This window comes from Schistocerca gregaria, chromosome 6 (assembly GCF_023897955.1).
Source record: "Schistocerca gregaria isolate iqSchGreg1 chromosome 6, iqSchGreg1.2, whole genome shotgun sequence".
NCBI lineage: Eukaryota > Metazoa > Arthropoda > Insecta > Orthoptera > Acrididae > Schistocerca > Schistocerca gregaria.
The window spans coordinates 524,066,509-524,083,048 of record NC_064925.1 but is presented as its reverse complement, the minus strand read 5'-3'; the positions used below and the strand labels follow the sequence as shown (position 1 = coordinate 524,083,048).

Here is a 16,540-nt window from a genome sequence, read left to right as displayed (position 1 = left end):
CTGCAGATTCCCATTCACTTTACAAACAAATCAATGTTCATTTAAATAGCTTATTTCATTTTGTATATCTATAACACTTTTAATCTCTGCCAAACATTATACATTATTTAATTTGCTTTTAATGATGTAAACATTAGTTTCCTCTACCTTTACATCCTCTCCATGCTTTATAATCCATGCAGTTGTGAGAGGTACCAGAAAATAACCAATACGTTTGTGTGATTGTGTCAAACATTCCAGCCTTAACTGAGTTCTTAGTGTTCGTAACCTGAAAAAAGAAATGCATTTTGAAAACTAAAGTAAAAACTGTAAGCATGCAATGCAAAAATGAGAAAAATCCATAATTACTCTGAATATTTTTATCCAAAATCTACATAGCCATCTGGAAACAACGTCAGGGTATACCGCAAGTTTGTGGCTCCCTGAAAATACATTAATCCCTTTGTATCAAAATATGGGCTTGGACCTGAGAGCAATCTTCATAAAGCACTAGCATTTGTCAGTTTACTTGTTGTTTTGCAATTTACTTTATAACAACAACTCTTAGGAATAGTTTCCATCACTGCAGTTTGTATGTAGTTTTCCCAAGCAGCTTCAAACATGAGTCAGACAAAACCTGTCACTAAGTGGAACTTCCAGAACATATACAAAAATGTGGAATTTCTCAAGTCCAAAAATTTTTGCTAAAGTCAGTCTGTCTGCCTCTCAATTTGGAGATAGCTTGTTTGGGGCACATTTGATATTTTCAAGATATAAGCTATCAGTTGTTCAGTCATGTTCATTTTTCTCTGAAAAGTACTGCGTCAATCCAGATTTGAGAGGTGTCAACAGTTAAGAATAAATGAGTCACTGATAAACTTGGTGGTCAACACAAATTATACTTTAAATGCAAAACACAGCAGTCTTGCTGAACATTACAATTTAAAGATTTGCATTAGGAATTTATTTCTCATAATAGTTTGCTTTTCCCCACAAATGCTAACAGTTCCTTACAGTTACCAAGTGAAGAAAATTTGGTAGCCTCTACAGGCTTCTTCCTAGTCCTTAACCTGTCTACTTAGTAACTGAAATAAAACCAAAGTTTATGTAAACTGCTACTTACACTCTGTATGACAAGTGCATAAGTGAAATTCCAGCAACAATCATTTATTTAATTTATTTGAAAACATAAAGTAAAATAATTTCGTCTCTGGATTGATAATGCATATATCCTTACGTGCATGCATACAACAGGTAAATGGTGACAAGTGATTGAAACACAAGCTCAGACTGAGAAAAGATAGGGTAGAAAACCTGACATGTCCTTATCAATGAATCATTCTTGTGCTTAGCTTACACAATTTGAGGAACTCACAGCAAACTTAAGTCTGGGTGGCTGGGCCATGTGAGCACTACAAATTGCAAGCAGTGATCTGCAGAAGCTAACGAACTGAAAATGCCAAAAACAATCCAAAGGAAAGAAGACATTCACTTTCCAGAGTCTGCATGCTTAGTGTTTATCATGATGTGCTAACAGATTTAAAAAGTATAATTTTAGCTAGGGAGCTGTTGGTGCTGTTGGGTGACAATTATCTTTTGAGACCTCAGTTCTACTAAGTAAAGATCAATAAATTTACCTGATTTGTCATTGTGTGAATTTTTTATCCGACTTGCAGTAAATAGTTCGTGTCAGAAAACATTATGAAATGTTGCAAGAAACTTGGACATGTACTAAATTGTATTAAATAGAAGATTCCATGATTGGCTTTGGGGTGTGTGGGCGGAGGGGGGGGGGGGGGGGGTGTAAAGTCCCTTACTTTTGTCATATAGAATTACAGACTACAGTTGCGCAGACTGCAGTTGTGTGTGTGAGTTGCGTGTGTGTGTGTGTGTGTGTGTGTGTGTGTGTGTGTGTGTGTGTGTCTGTCATCTATTTTTGATGGAGGCCTTGCTGGCCAAAAGCTTACTTGTGACTGTGGTGCTTATCTATGGCACATCATCTCCTCTACATGAAGAGTAGCATTTTTTCTCTTCATAACAGAATTACAGGGGCATCCACTTATATGCTACTGTGATGACTTCATGACTTTTAAGGAGTTCTCCGATAAGGTATTCAGAGTTCTTTAAGCATGGTGAAAACACATAGCATCCACATTTCCCAAATGTGATACATAACTGTTAAGTTCTCATTCAGACAATCCTGAGTTCTGATTTCTGACCAATGTATGCTCTAATGTTCTTTATACTTGTAACATCAGAAATGTTGTAAGTTTCTTTCAAATGAAATGTTTGTAATGGAAACACAAACTTGTATCATATCCTCAAATGCTAGCTTTTAATTAATGAAGGGGGGTGAATTTATCCACACATAGTTTTGGCCACTTTTTTTTCAGGTTAAAAGTCATTTCTGAATATGATCTAATTTCATACATACCTAATATATCCTTTTGAAACTACAATTGTGGTATTGTTACTCTCCTCATTTCTCCAAAGTTTATCTATTTTTGCTTGTTTTTAGAAAACAATATGTAACCAGACTTCTGCGGGTCCAAAATCAATCAAAATGGAATACAAAAACTTGTCTGTGATTTAATAATGTGGTGATACTTTTCTTGTTCATAACTAAAGTTTGTTGTACTTTAATAGAAGACACGACTTCAATTTCATGATAGCGTTAGAGTGTTACAAAGGTATTCAAATTACCTCTTAACCACCTTCTTTTCCGTGTCCCAGTGTAACTCAACATCCAGAATAGGTTCTTCTGACGGCTGACATAATTCTGTCTCGTGTACAGTTCCAGCTAATGATGCTCTAATGAGGATTGGCTCTTCCAGGAAACCAAATCCAGATCCTGAAACAAAATAACTACAATAATACTGAATATAAGGATGCTTATTACACTTCCATAATCATGCATTCATAAAGTGTTCTGCAGAATCCATCATCCAGAAGATGCTTTAGAAATATACAATGAATTACGACATAAAGAAAGAATCTGTCATAAATTATTTCTGTAGGCTGTGTTAACTATCAGCTATCATTTACACTGCCCGAGAAACAATTCAAGCACCTAGAAAGGGCAGAGGAAACAAAATGAAACTTCATAGGTTGAGAGGATAAGTAATATTATTTCAATGATAACAAAATCAAGTCAAATTTACAAATAACTTCGCAGTATGAGTCCAGTTATCAGTATGGCATTCCTTCTAGCCTGGATACTGACACTAATGTGATTGGGAAGAGTGTCAAGAAGCTGTTGTATCCTCTCCTGAGGCAAGACGGCCCATAACTGTTGTTACCTGTGGTGTCACCACCAGACACCACACTTGCTAGGTGGTGGCCTTTAAATCGGCCGCGGTCCGGTAGTATACGTCGGACCCGCGTGTCACCACTATCAATGATTGCAGACCGAGCGCCGCCACACGGCAGGTCTAGAGAGACTTCCTAGCACTCGCCCCAGTTGTACAGCCGACTTTGCTAGCGATGGTTCACTGACTTCTACGCTCTCATTTGCCGAGACGATAGTTAGCATAGCCTTCAGCTACGTTATTTGCTATGACCTAGCAAGGCGCCACTATCCGTACTATTGATATTGTAAATCATGTACCATAAAGAGCGACGTTCTCCATTAATGGATTAAAGTTAATTATTCCGCCAGCTACATCCGTTTTTCTCCATTCTAATTCCCTTGTCATGTTCCAGACCTCACGCCAGACTGCATGATCTAAAACGCGTGCTTTTCAGCCTCCTTTAGCAATACAGGGTTGGCTCTCCTGCCAACCACAACATTGGCGACGAGAGTAAAAGTGTTCGTCCAGGGTCACCGTGCGATGCAAAACGATGCGGCAGCAGCCGCTTCACCGCTACCGCAGCCACAACACGCTGTTGCACCCGCTTTTCGACCTTTTGATGCTGCACTGGAAAGCTGGACGGAGTGGTCACGCCAATTTGGATTCCATCTCGCCGCCTACAGAATTCAAGGTAACGAGTGGCAGCCTTATTTATTGTCTTCTGTTGGCATGACCACGTACCGTGTGATAGTCAAATTATTTTCCTGATGCGACGTAGCAACTCTGTCCTACGAAGAAATTTCGTCTGCATTAGATGCATATTTCAAAGAATCAGTCAATGTAGTTGCCAAATGGTATACCTTCCTTCGTACAAAACGTATGGCAGGTCAGACTAATCGGGAGTGGGTTGCAACCTTGCAAGGCCTTACTAGGGATTGTGCTTTTGAGTGTCAATGTGGACTCCCTTATTCAGATACTATGGTACGTGATGCAATTGCACAGAATGTTTCTGATGTTCGTGTAAGGGAACAGATTTTGAAACTAGCAAATCCCTCCCTTCAACAAGTGATGGACATATTGGATTGGCAGGACACACTTGACTTTGCTCAGGAATCATTTCAAACTTCGCCAGCAGTGTGTCAGGTTCACCGCCCTGCCGGGCAAGCTGCACGGAGCAGTAAACAGCCCTCGCACCCGGCCGCGCCGCTGCTACCAGACTCTCGGCCACGTGTACCGCGCAGGCAAGCAAATGCAGTGATCAAATCATGCCCGCGGTGTGCTACTAAACATTCGCGTGAGAATTGCCCGTCACGCCAAGCTATTTGCTTTTATTGTAATAAAAAAGGGCATGTTCAGAGTGTTTTCCAGAAAAAGCTCAGATCGGAAGCTCAAAACCGTTCCAGGCCCTTTGTTTCACGCCGGAATCGAAATCGAACCAAGGATACTCCGGCTCGCGAAACTTCGTCCATGGAAATTCATGTAGTTCATTCCACTCCGCGCCGTGCCACTCTCTAACAGTGACTGTGTTCGTCCCAAAAATAGTGTGCGTCGACATCGCCGGAACTCCCGTCAAGTCGCAAGTGATTATGTAGCAGTGTCCGTTCATGTTGCACGAGACAGTCGCTATTGTTGTCAGCAGGACAATAAACTTTTTGTAGACTTGGACATTAACGGCAAAGTGATACCATTCCAGCCCGATACCGGAACTGCAGTTTCACTGATCAATCAAGACACTTACAAATTGCTTGGCACACCTCCGTTGCGTGCCACAAATGTTAAGCTCAGCAGCTATTCAGGTCAACAGATCCCTGTGTTAGGACAGTGCAGCCTTCTTGCAACATACAAAGGACAAACAAAACTTGTGTCATTTTACGTCCTTCGTTCTTCTTCTGCAGTGAACTTGTTTGGTTTCGATTTATTTCAGTTGTTCAACTTGCGTATAGTAAATCAGGTCCTATCAGTGAACCAGACTGTGCCTTCAGACAGTGTTTCTCGTCTATGTGAAGAATTTGAAGACATTTTTGCACCGGGCCTTGGTTGCGCTAAGAACTATAAAGCACACTTGGAACTGAAAGTAAACGCGCAACCGAAATTTTTCAGAGCGGGCAATGTTCCCCACGCATTGCATGATGAGGTCGCAAAAACATTACATGATTTGGAATCACAAGGTGTAATTGAACGTGTGCAGGCTTCTCTCTGGGCATCACCCTTAGTAATTTTGCCAAAACCTCCCAGAAAATTGAGACTTTGTGTGGAGTTCAAGGCAACAGTGAATCCACAACTAGTGATTGCAACTTTTCCTTTACCCCGCCCGGCCCGGAAGATCTTTTTGACAAACTGTGCCCGGGTAAATATTTTTCAAAGTTGGACCTAGCAGATGCGTACTTGCAAATACCGGTGGATGAAGAATCCCAGCGCTTTTTGGTGGTTAACATGCGTCTTGGTTTGTATCGATTCAAACGACTGCCATTCGGTTGTGCATCCGCCCCTGCATTGTTTCAGTAATATCTACAAACTGTTTGTGCGCCGGTCCCTACTGCAGCTAATTATCTGGACGATAATGTGATCTCCGGAAAGACGGAAGAAGAACATTTGGCCAATCTCAGAACATTATTTCAGGTCTTGCGACAAAATGGTCTTCGCTTGTGTGTTTTTTGCTCAGCACTTGCCATACCTGGGACATGTAATCAATGCGCAAGGCATACATCCCAGTCCCACACACCTTCGTGCCATACACGACTTGCCTTCACCGCAGAATTTGAAGCAGCTACAGAGTGTCCTGGGAAAAATTAATTATTATCGACGTTATATACCACACGCCTCTTCCATTTCAGCTCCGCTTCATCGCTTATGCCATAAAGGTGTTCCGTTCGTCTGGACGACGGAATGCGATTGCGCCTTTCGCCAGTTGAAATCGGCGTTGCTTTCCAATACTTGCCTTACGCCATTCGATCCCCAGAAGCCCCTTTTGTTGATGGTGGATGCATCGGATTTCGGGATCGGTGCTGTGCGTGCGCACAAAGATGGATCGCACGATCGCCCTATTGCCTTTGCGTCCAAATTACTCTCGTCTGCCCAAAGAAATTATTCAGAGATCAAGAAAGAAGCATTGGCTCTCGTCATCTGCCACCATCCAAGCGTTATCCACTATCTTTTGCATTGAAGGTCTTCCACAGACTATTGTTTCCGACAATGGCGCACAATTCATGTCCGCAGAATTTCAGTCATTCTGCAAGGCCAATGGTATTCAACATCTGACGTCCGCGCCGTTTTCGCCACAGTCAAACGGTGCCACTGAACGATTGGTCAGGACTTTCAAGTCACAGATGTTGAAGTTAAAAAGAGTTGCATTCTCGGGAGGACGCGTTATTGCCCTTTTTGTCCTCGTATCGCTCTCAGCCCCGAGAAGGTCGCTCACCGGCTGAGTTGCTCCACGGTCGCCCTCATCGAACCTTGATGTCTTTGCTGCATCCGCCGCATCAGGTTCCTGTGCAGCGGCAGACAGCTGCTTTTGCTCCAGGCGACGTTGTCTACTATCGCCATTATCGAGGTTCACGGCGTTGGCTCGAAGGGCGCATACTTCGCAGCCTTGTCCGCGCTATGTATCTGGTTTTGGGGGCCTCTGGTGAGGTGCGTTGGCATCTCAATCAGCTGCGCCTCTGTCGTCGCACGGGATCTGCCGCTCGCCGTCTGCTTTCAGCGACGGTGCCGTCCGGTCAGCGCCCTGGGGACCCATCTACTGGCTCGCCTCAGCCCCAGGTGTTACCGACGCTGCCTTCCATTTTGCCCCATGGCAACGCGCCGCCGCCACCGCCGCCGCCGCCACCTGTTCTCCAACATGGAACTCTTGCCCGCTCCGGACCATATGTCGTCTTCGCCCGTCGGGTGCCCCGGCCCGATGGAGGTCGACCCTTCGGCCCCTCCTGTCTCTCTACGGGCGAATACACCACATGTTGGCGTGCACCCTGGAGCAGGTTTTCAGGCGTTTCCTAGCTCCCCGGTCTAGAGAGACTTCCTAGCACTCGCCCCAGTTGTACAGCCGACTTTGCTAGCGATGGTTCACTGACTTCTACGCTCTCAGCATAGCCATCAGCTACGTTATTTGCTACGACCTAGCAATGCGCCAGTATCCCTACTATTGATATTGTGAATCATGTACCATAAAGAGCGACGTTCTCCATTAATGGAAAGTTAAGTATTCCACCAGATACGTCCGTTTTTCTCAATTCTAATTCCCTTGTCATGTTCCAGACCTCACACCATCCTGCGTGATCTAAAACGGGTGCTTTTCGGCCTCCTTTAGCAATACAGGGTTGGGTCTCCTGCCAACCACAACATTACCAGTCTTTGATATCATGGATACTGGATGTCTCTTAGAATGGGGCGTAAAGTTCTGTACTGGTCGCGATTTGACACAAGAATCCAGTTGATCTGGGAGGGCAACCGTACCCATTGGTTTCAATGAACCTGGTGACTCCGACACTGGGAAATGGTACTGTGCAATGCTCGAGAAACTACAGCATGCAATTAAGAGAAACATCTGGGAAAACTGTGACAATGGGTGCCACTGCTTCATGATATTGCATGTCGCCATATCGCACATGTCGTAACACAGAAGTTACGCCAACTCAAGTGGGAGACACTCTAGCACCTGCCCTATAGTCCTGATCTCTCCCCATGTGATTATTGTACCTTCAGTCCATTAAAAAGGTCTTGAAGTGCCGACAATTCCTATCAGACAAGGATGTGCAGCACATAGTTGCAAACTTCTTCATGCAGCAGGACACAGTGTTTTACCAAACAGGTATCTTCAACCTGACGTGTCAGTGGGATGATTGCCTCAACACTCATGGCATTTCTGCCTGATTGAAAAACCAATTCTGGAATGTATGGCCCTCAAACGGAAACTTTTTGATCACCCTTTATATAATACAATTAGCAATAGGGGTTCTACTATGAGAAAATCTACTGTTTTCTCTTATTCAGATGGATACTTGTTTGGTAGTCTCGTCTACATAAAAGAATGTGTAGAAGTGTCAAGAAAGTCGGCATTTGATATGACTGCTTTCACAGATAACCCTGCATCTGATAGGATAGCATATGGCGATGACAGGACTGGAATAAGATGTGCCTCGCACCTGGGTCTTTCACAGGAGTTTGACCCATGTAGCATGAATGAATCAACACTAATAAACTGTGACCCAGAGCAGAGTTGATCACCAGTCAGTGGCAGGACAAACTGCCGAATACAATATGCTTGACTTCAATAGCTGCTTCACAACCGATGCCATCTGGATTTCCCCCCTCCCTCAATATTAGGTTCTCTTAACTGCGTAAATGGGAACTGTTCATACAAAACATCCACGATACTGAAATCCTTTTAGTCTCGATCGCTATCCTCAGGCCCACGCCCACCTCTATAGCTGTTCCTATGGTCCTCAAGTTGCAGTATTTTTTCTGTCGTCTTGTTTATGTGCCTACTGATTGCTCTGTGCTATTTACAATTTGTACAGAAACCAGATGGCAGTTACAAGAGTCGAGGGACATGAAAGGGAAGCACTGGTTGGGAAGGGAGTGAGACAGGCCTGTAGTCTCTCCCTGATGTTATTCAATCTGTGTATTGAGCAAGCAGTGAAGGAAACAAAAGAAAAATTCGGATTAGGTATTAAAGTCCATGGAGAAGAAATAAAAACTTTGAGGTTCGCCAATGACATCGTAATTCTGTCAGAGATAGCAAAGGACTTGGAAGAGCAGTTGAACGGAATGAATAGTGTCTTGAAAGGAGGATATAAGATGACCATCAACGAAAGCAAAACGAGGATAATGGAATGTAGTCGAATTAAGTCGGGTGATGCTGAGGGAATTAAATTAGGAAGTGACACACTTAAAGCAGTAAAGGAGTTTTGCTATTTGGGGAGCAAAATAACTGATGATGGTCGAAGTAGAGAGGATATAAAATGTAGACTGGCAATGGCAACGAAAGCGTTTCTGAAGAAGAGAAGTTTGTTAACATTGAGTATAGATTTAAGTGTCAGGAAGTCGTTTCTGAAAGTATTTGTATGGAGTGTAGTCATGTATGGAAGTGAATCATGGACGATAAATAGTTTGGACAAGAAAAGAATAGAAGCTTTTGAAATGTGGTGCTACAGAAGACTGCTGAAGATTAGAGGGGTAGATCACATAACTTATGAGGAGGTACTGAATAGGATTGGGGAGAAGAGAAGTTTGTGGCACAACTTGACCAGAAGAAGGGAGGACATGTTCTGAGGCATCAAGGGATCAACAATTTCGTATTGGAGGGTAGTGTGGAGGGTAGAAAACGTAGAGGGAGACCAAGAAATGACTACACTAAGCAGATTCAGAAGGATGTAGGCTGCAGTACGTACTGGGAGATGAAGAAGCTTGCACAGGATAGAGTAGCATGGAGAGCTGCATCAAACCAGTCTCTGGACTGAAGACCACAACAACAACAACAATGGATGCTCTGTGGGAACAGGATACGATTATCAGTTGAATGTAAAAACTATCCCCATTAAATTCCACATGGAGATATATTTCGTAGTTAGTCATAAACGTATACAAAGCTTGAGATACAGAACAGAACTAAAAACTAACATCGAAGCCACACAGCCATCCCCCACCCCCTGCCCCACAGTATAGAGTACCACCTGTGAGGCTTGAGTGGAGGTCATTTGGGTGTCGGCATCGGTAGTCGTTGTGCGAGGTGGCAGGCGCACAACTGGGATTTCCATCTTGGTCAAGGCGGAGTGATTGGTGGCAGGTCCACCTCGTAGTCAGTCAACCAGTGGGGGCAGATGATGCGTCGTCCAGACCGAGAGCAGGTGTGTGGAACAGCCTGCAGTGCGGTGCAGGCGTGCCCACCCCGAATGCAGATCGAGCCATCCGAGGAAATGAACACGCGAATTTCTGATGGGTCAGACTCACAGGGAGAGGGACAGGCAATGCACTACACTGACATTTAACTGCCCACTGGAGGGGGAGGCCGCGGTGTCTGTTAGGAGCACGAGCACACGGTCATTGAAGGTGATGATTGACACATCGTCCACACAGTTTGGTGGCACATTGCACCATAGGTTGAATGAGGGAGAGCGAGTCTGCAGTCGGTGAAGTGGTGGCGAAACCCGCACATGGGGTGGATGGCGACATGCCTGGAAAACCTGCGAATGGCGACGATGAATCACGGGTTGGAGAAAACAGTGCCATGGGATAAGACAAAGTATTTTCAGACTATGCGGCAGAAAAGTCATCAGGAGGGTCCGAATGAGACTTAGAGGGGCATCGGAGACCATGGAAGCAGGTTTGAGCCTGTGTAATGAAACAGTTTGATGACAATCTTTAACCATAATGTCACCCTGCTGGTGTACTTTAAAGGGGCTGAGGTAGGATGATTGCAGGGGTTGTCTAATGGAATCATCCCTGAGCATAACGTGGGAGCAAGTGTTGAGTGCGGTTGGCACTTAAGTGTCCAGTGGGGAATGGCTGACAGGCAGGTGTAGCCGTGCATGTTTGAAGTGAGTGCGCATGCAACTAATGAAATATGGGGAGGGGGGAAAATCCTTGGGTGCTTGAGGCAGGATAAGTTCCCCTGGTAGGACTGGGTTCTCCCCAAAAACGAATTCAGAGATGGTTCCCTGTAAGTCTGGTTTAGAGATCAAATGGAGACTAATTAACACCCATGGAAGCACCTTGGACCAGAGGAAGTCATGGCACATGAGGGCAGTTTTGAGGGTGCGGTGCCACCATTCAACTGACCCGTTCCTTTGCGGGTGGAAGGCTGTTGTATGAAATGTTTTAATGTCACAGACATTACATAAAATGGTGAACAGGGCAGATTCAAGCTGCCGACCTTGGTCAGTGGTGATTGTGGTCAGGCAACTGAACCTGGCAATCCATGAGGAGACGAAACCCTTGGTCACGGTTTCAGCGGTGATGTTGGGTAAAGGAACAGCTTCCACCCAGCGAGACATGCGGTCGATTGTGGAGAGTATATATCTTCTGCCCGCCAATGAGCACCCAGGTCTGACAGTCCCGTTTAATATTTTTCCAGAGGAAATGCTCAGATAAGAGCCGTGTGGTGGTGCCGACGCCAGGGTGAGAGAGGTTATGCAATGCGTCGGAGGCTTGCCAGCACAATGTGGGTGGGAGCAACAGCCGCAGGGTACTGGTAGAAGAATCACACCACACTTCGTCCATAATGCCGGGGAACTTGGCTTTGGTAAACACAAGAGATGTTTGAGGATTTGCGAGGAGAGCTTCATATTCCTCATCAGAGGCCTGGAGAGTGGCCACGTTGAATAATTCAATGATGCGTGAGACAATATTGATCCTCAAGAAAAAATCAGCGGGGATGTGTTCTGTGCCTTTGATGTAGCGAACGTGTGTTGTGAATTGAGAGACTAAATCAAAGTGGCTGTGACGCCAAGGGGGTGGGTCCTCGGGAAGGATGCAGAAAGTGTCCACTAGTGGTTTGTGATAAGTAAGGATGTGGAACGAACAGCCCTCGACGTCAGGGTGAAAGTGTTTGATGGCTTCATACACCGCCAGAAGTTCCCTATCAAAAGCGAAATATTTCTTGAGCTGTAGACAGTTTCTTAGAGAAGAAATGAAGGGCAGAAACCATGTTGCCTTTGCTTTGCTGTAGTACTGCCCCCACCGTGATGTCGCTGGCATTTGTAGTGACGAACAACTTGGCCGATGGGTCAGGTTGGGTGAGTGTCACAGCGGAGCTAAGGAAGTTTTTAGAGCCTTGTAGGCCTCCAGCATAAGTTTATTCCAGCAAACTGAAGGCTGTTTGCCCGACAGCGAGTCTGTCAGTAGGACCTGCACAGCAGCGGCAGAAGGCAGATGCCGATGGTAGTAATTTATTGTACCCAAGAAACGTCAGAGTTCTTTGTAAGTAGCCAGAGGCAGCAGTGACGAGATGCCCTGCATGCGGAATTTGGGAGGCTGTATTCTGTCTGTGGAGATGGTGTAAGCCAAAAATGTGACAGAAGACTGGTGCAATTGGAATTTGTCCTTGTTGACCTCGACGCCATTGGAGTTCGCGGTCTGGAGGACCTTGGATAAATGACTTTCGTGTTCCTCCACCAAGTTGCTGAAAATATGTATGTCATCCAGATATGCAAAGCAAACTTGAACTGTCGTAAGATTGAGTCGGTGAAACGTTGCCATGTTTGCGCTGCATTTTTCAGGCCGAACGGCATGAAGTTGTATTGGAATAAACCGAGCGGCGTGATAATAGCTGTCTTTGGAATGTTTTCCGGTGCTACAGGAATCTGGTGATAGGCATGTTTTCAGTTAATAACACTGAAGATTGTGCGCACCCGATAACATTTGAGTGAAATCATTTATGTTTGGCACTGGGTAACCGTCCATGGCAGTACAAGTGTTTAAGCATCTGTAGTCACCGCACATTCGGAAAGAACCGTCATGTTTGGTGATGAACTGAATCAGTGAAGACCAGTTGCTGTCCGACGGTTGCAGGATACCTGCCTCCAGAAGTTCATTAATTTACTGCCGTGCTGTGGGCTACTTAATGGGGTTGAGGCGTCTAACCTTGTGCTAATAGGAGGGCTGGCAGTGGTAAGTATCTTGTGTGTTGTTCCGCCAGAGACAGAAGAAACCAAGAACTGCACACGAGACTGAGCAATGTCCTGACATGATGTTTTTGGAAGAGTGGGGCACAATGAGGCATAACCATTAGCGCGAGTGGGAAAAGACAGCACAAAAGTCACATGCCTATTACATGCGCATGGCGTGCGGCTGTTTGGAGAGGTCGGCTGCACACGCAGTGCGGAGTGGGTCGGGACATGCAGTGACTGTCTGTTGTCAGTCTTGCCTTGGGTAACAGGTGCGGGCGAGAGAGGCGTTGGCATCGCACAGAGAACAGCAATGGCTGCCGAGTCATGTGGCTGGCGTGCGGGAAAGAGGTGGTAACGTTTATCAACACGCGGGGCAGCTACCTGCATAGTGGGCGTGGTCATATTGTGCATGTGACTGTTATTAGCAGCACTATTTGAAACACATGGCACTGAATGAGGTGACCGTGTCGGGGGTGCGGTGTCTACTGGATGCAAATCTTTACACGCGATTAATGTTTTTGGAGTAATCTGCTAAGTGCCCAAGCTGGTGTCTGCTGGAGAAACTTGATTAGATGGTGGTAATGTGGGCTGCAGTTTCATTAGCAAGGTACAAGCCATGACGAGCTCATTGTAAGTGTGTGCTATTCGTTGTTTCAGCTTGTCATTTTCCTGGTGGAGTTGTGTGGCCGTGTCATATTCTGACAGTAAGTTAGTGACGGAGGTCACAATGTTGCCCACGAAGGCAGAGCACTCACGTACCTACTCACATGTCACAAGAGAAACAGAAAGAGGAACATAAGTGCGGGAGTGTGGTATCCGAGTGTTAGTGGGATGATGTAGCACTGAGCCCTGTACCACGTTCGGAGAGTGTATGTAATGTGACAAAAAAATCCATACTGAGAATTAGTTCATCGATGTCAGCAACGTAGAAAGTCCACGGAAACCACAGAGAAGGAGATAAGTGCACTGTAACTTTGACAGAGCCTGAGGTTTGTAACGTTGATGCGTTGTCAGCTTGTAGAAGTGACCTCGTCAGTGAAACGGCGGGAGGAGCCAACAATGTGGGTATGATAGGCACGACAGCACCTGAGTCAACTAGGAAGACAAGCCGTGACAAAACATCGGTCACGTATAAACGACCACTCGACCCGGTGGACAAGTGGACGGAGTGCAATGTGTGAGGATATCTGTGAGGTTCCCTGCAGGACTTGGTGTCTTCTAGATCCTGCCGTCGGCGTTTGGGTGCTGGCAAGGAAATCGACACTTCTTGGCATCATCATCAAAAAATGTTGTGGTACCAACAATACGGATGAGCCGGATGAGGTGGTGGCGGCGGTGACTGTGGGAGCAGAGGAGGCTTGTCCTCATTGATTGGTTCCAAGATGTGGCAGCAGAGGAGGCTTGTCCTCATTGATTGGTTCCAAGATATATACTGGCACATATGATGTGTGGGTGATTCTTGAGTGCTCCAACGGAGGAGAGAGCGAGTGGATACTGCCAGGTAGTGTAGACAGTGCAGAGGTGGAGAGAGCTCTGCCTCTGCCAGCAGACGGCCGGTAAACAGGAGCAGCTGTGCCAACCAGAGGCAAGTGGTGTGCTGGTTGGTTTATTGTAGCAGTGCATACAGCTGGTATGCAATGCGAAAACGAGAGCCAATTGACTCAAAGGAGCGCAGCAGCAGGTGAATCTGCCGGTCAGTAGGTAACTAGGCGGACCATACCGTGCACAGAGTAACGTCCGGCATCGTATGTTCACTCAGAAGTAATCGAAGGAGGTGCCAGAGTTATGATGGAGTTCGGTCCCTCAGGTGCTCCTTGTACAATATCTTGATGATTATTTCTTGTGGTGAGCAGGTGAGTCAGTCCAATATTGTTTTCTTTGTGAACCTGTACTTCAGTGGGGGCAGGGGCGAGAGGAGTAGATCACAAATTAAGTTCGAGTGATCATGGAGGCACGTGATGAGACATAGGAATGTAGAGTTGTTGTGGGACACATGATGTAACTTGAACAGATGCTCCACACAAGTGCAAACCACGATAGTGTTGCCCTCATATAAAGGGGGCAGCTTTGGCAGACAGCCGGAGGGGAGGGAAGGGGGGGGGGGGGGCACAAAGGCGGCTTCAGTGTTACTTGGAAGGCCTGCTGGTCCATGGTAGGAGGGGCCGTACTGCAGCCCGGCACCATAGGTGTAGGTGTGTTACCAGCAGGCACAACTGAAGCAACGGTGGGTTACATTGTCCTAGACATGTCGCGGAAACATGAAACGGCCACACGGTTGGTACCACGTGAAAGATCGGTTACGCAACAAGTGTGACAGTCCCGTGAACTGGACCGGTGGTTAAAACTACAGATTTGGAACTGTCCACCTCGGAAATGACATGGAAGGCTGGCGTGGCAGACACTGGCGGAACTGTGTGAGAAGCGAGCAGCTGAATGGTCGGAATCGGGGCGCCCTGTGCGTGTGGGAGGTTGTAGGGTGGGAGGGGGGGTTGGTACTTCATGCGACAACAGAATGAGTTTTCTCTGCACATCAGGAACACACCCCATGTGGTCAGACTATAAATTACCAGTGAAACTTGCTGAAGATCACATTGTTGTGGTAAAACGTTCCTGAAAGGTGAAGCACCATAAGATGTGCTCGAGCCCACTTGGTCGAAAAACTGAGCAACAGGTCTGGTGGGTGAGTAAGGGGAATTTGGTGCATGAAAATATCCATCTTTAGTTTGCGGTGAGGCAAAACTAGAATAGGTTGATAGCATGTGTGTTTTGCATTTTGCACAAATGGCGGCATTGCACACAGCACGACTGTAACCAACGTTGCAGCCTGTTGAGAGTCAAAGTACGTGTGCAAATGTAGATCACTTTGAACATTACACGATCAATCAGTAGTTACAGAGTTCTGAAAATTATACATTTTACATTTCACATTAACAAGCACAGTCTGATGACACAAAACCTTAGACCATTGTCTGAGTTAATGGTGTAGCACTCTACCGTTGTAGAACAACAAAGTTTGAGGTTAACTTGGTTGATGGAGATAGCGAATCACTATTGATTAGTGGAGAGCCGGCTGTCGGCAAAGAATTGGAGTGGCCTGGTTGTCGTAGTTGGGCCTTCAAATCTTTGAACCAAGTGTTGGGTGAGGTAGCCATGGCGTCGTGTGCATAACCTGTTGATTTACAACACCCGTTGCGGAAGACGTAGAAACTTCGGGGTCAACAGTATGGGAACGGGATATGATTATTGGTCAAATGCAATAACTATCCCCATTAAATTCCACATAGAGATATATTTCGTAGTTAGTCATAAACATGTACACAGTTTGAGATACAGAACAGAAGTAAAAACTAACATGGAGGCTCAGCAGCGCAATAAGAGTCCAAAGATGGTGTTAATCGTGGTTGATATGACCTGACGACGCCACAGCTCAATGCCTCAACTGTACAGTGACTAGTTAGTTTTACTCTTCCCATTATTTATAACCAAAGTAGTTGTAATTTATAAATTACATCTTCCTTAATATCTATGTGACTTCAATGAAAACTTCTTATACTCTGAGTTCTTTGTGGGGGCAAAACTGCATAAAACATCCTCTATTAGGAAACTGAGGACATTTTGGTCAACAATGAAAACTGTCAAAGAATGGCAGTTATTTACACTATAAAAAGT

The 16,540-nt window shown here is 45.5% G+C and overlaps 1 protein-coding gene across 3 annotated transcripts in view; it reads right to left on the bottom strand.

Moving 5' to 3' along the window:
* Positions 1 to 16,540, bottom strand: part of LOC126278526 (centrosomal protein of 120 kDa-like) — a 203,617-nt gene that overhangs the window by 175,276 nt on the left and 11,801 nt on the right. For all 3 annotated transcript variants that reach the window (XM_049978701.1, XM_049978700.1, XM_049978702.1), the window contains exons 2-3: positions 2,683 to 2,830; positions 148 to 268 (exon numbers count right to left, since the gene is read on the bottom strand). In XM_049978701.1, the coding sequence (XP_049834658.1) occupies positions 148 to 268; positions 2,683 to 2,830 (269 nt within the window). The remainder of the gene's footprint in view (positions 1 to 147; positions 269 to 2,682; positions 2,831 to 16,540) is intronic.